General features: G+C 50.1%; 1 protein-coding gene across 1 annotated transcript in view; it reads left to right on the top strand.

The window, feature by feature from the left end:
• The first annotated feature begins 1754 nt into the window (after positions 1 to 1754).
• LOC145362157 (thymus-specific serine protease-like) overlaps positions 1755 to 1900 on the top strand; it is an 18724-nt gene continuing 18578 nt past the window's right edge. Inside the window, 1 exon segment of the mRNA XM_080218206.1 lies at positions 1755 to 1824. Coding sequence (XP_080074332.1) covers positions 1755 to 1824 — 70 coding nt within the window.

Here is a 1900-nt window from a genome sequence, read left to right as displayed (position 1 = left end):
ATTTCAAACTGAAATCAATCACTGACATAGATCAGTGTAATGATTTTAATGTTTCACTATTTTTCATAATCAATTAACTAATCGTTTTGGGTGCCGTACTTATGCAAGGATATTTTGGCCTTGGAGGGAGTGCAGAGGACGTTTACTAGGCTGATGCCGGAGTTGAGGGGGTTGAGCTATGAGGAGAGGCTGAATAAACTAGGCTTGTACTCGTTAGAGTTTAGAAGAATGAGGGGAGATCTCATTGAGACGTATAAGATGATGAATGGGATGGATAGGATAGAGGTGGAGAGACTCTTCCCGCTCAAAAAAGACAGTAGGACTAGGGGGCACAGCCTCAAGATAAAGGGGGGCGGTTTAGAACGGAGTTGAGGAGGAACTTCTTCACTCAAAGGGTGGTGAATCTCTGGAATTCTCTGCCTGTTGAGGTGGTGGAGGCTGCCTTGCTAAATATTTTTAAGACACGGGTTGATGGGTTTTTGATAAGCGAGGGGATTAAGCGTTGATAGGCACGGGGAGTAAGGGTTATGGGGAGAGGGCGGGAATGTGGAACTGAGCCACGACAGATCAGCCATGATCTTATTGAATGGCGGGGCAGGCTCGAAGGGCTGGATGGCCTACTCCTGCTCCTATTTCTTATGTTCTTATCTTTGGACACTAAGGGACAATTTAGCATGGCCAATTCACCTAACCTGCACATCTTTGGAACGTGGGAGTAAACTCCCCTCTACCGTGGCTACGTTCGTGGCCAGGTGTCCCTGGAGAGGGAGCAAGCAGTGTCCACGGGTGCAGTTGACGCCTTCCGTGCCCGCTGGGCACCGCAGGGGCTGAGGTCCGTTATAGACCCCGACAATCACATTTTGAATTGACGTGTCTTAAGTTTCCTTTATACTTTTTGTTTCTGTTTGGGCCGTTTCCCCCTCCTTTTGGGGAGCTGCCCCCTTTTTCTTTGCCCGAACGTAACTTAAGTCTGTTTGCTTGGTTCGACCCGCAAGATCGATCGACCCAAAAGACCGACCCAAACGACTGACCCGAGAGAAAGTGGGAGGAAGCTGGAGGAATCCCACGCAGACATGGGGAAAAGGTACAAACACCACACAGTCACCCAATGCCAGAATCGAACTCAGGTCCCTGGCGCTGTGAGGCGGCAGCGTTAACCCTGCCCTTTTCCCTGACATTGATTATCGCGCCACTGTCCTGATGAGTGCATGATCAAAAGCTTCGACAAAATGTCTCTTTTTTGGGCTTCGTTCAATCTTCGTTTTTGGGCCCGAATGAAATTTAAAGTTTATTCATTCGTGTCACAAGTCAGGCTTACATTAACACTGCAATGAAGTTACTGTGAAAATCCCCTAGTCGCCACACCCCGGCACCCATTCGGGTAACATAAACACATTGTAAATTTTAAATATTGTAAAGACATCAAATTAGTTTAAAAGCAAGAATTAAAATCTGAATGTGTTCATATTTAAAGTGTTTCTATGTGCTTGTTGCCTCTACAAAGCTCTGGATGAACACAAGGGTTCCCAGTCATATAATTGACGAGCTTGAACAATCTGCCCGGCAACAGGCCGCCAATCAGAGCTCAGGTCGCGGTAGGATTGACAGGCGGCCTGGCCAATGGGAGGAGAGGATGGGCGGAACCTCCGCCAGCGCCTGTCAGGTGGTGCAGCAGCATGTGACCTGAGCGGTCATGTGACCCAGCTGTCAATCAGCCCCAGCCTCAGCCGGACTCGGAGCTGGAGTCGGGGGCGATGCGGCTGCTGCCTGTCACTGTGCTGCTTCTGCTGGGGCTGCAGCCTGCACTCAGCCTGGGCACTGGCGGTAAGAGATTTGCGGGGGGCAAGAGATTCGGGGTGGGGAGGAGGAGGAGGAGGAGGAGGGGCAAGAGACTTGGGGG

Source organism: Carcharhinus amblyrhynchos, unplaced genomic scaffold, assembly GCF_965287045.1.
Source record: "Carcharhinus amblyrhynchos unplaced genomic scaffold, sCarAmb.v2.hapA scaffold_37, whole genome shotgun sequence".
In the NCBI taxonomy this organism is placed as follows: Eukaryota; Metazoa; Chordata; class Chondrichthyes; order Carcharhiniformes; family Carcharhinidae; genus Carcharhinus; species Carcharhinus amblyrhynchos.
This window is presented reverse-complemented; position numbering and strand designations above follow the sequence as displayed.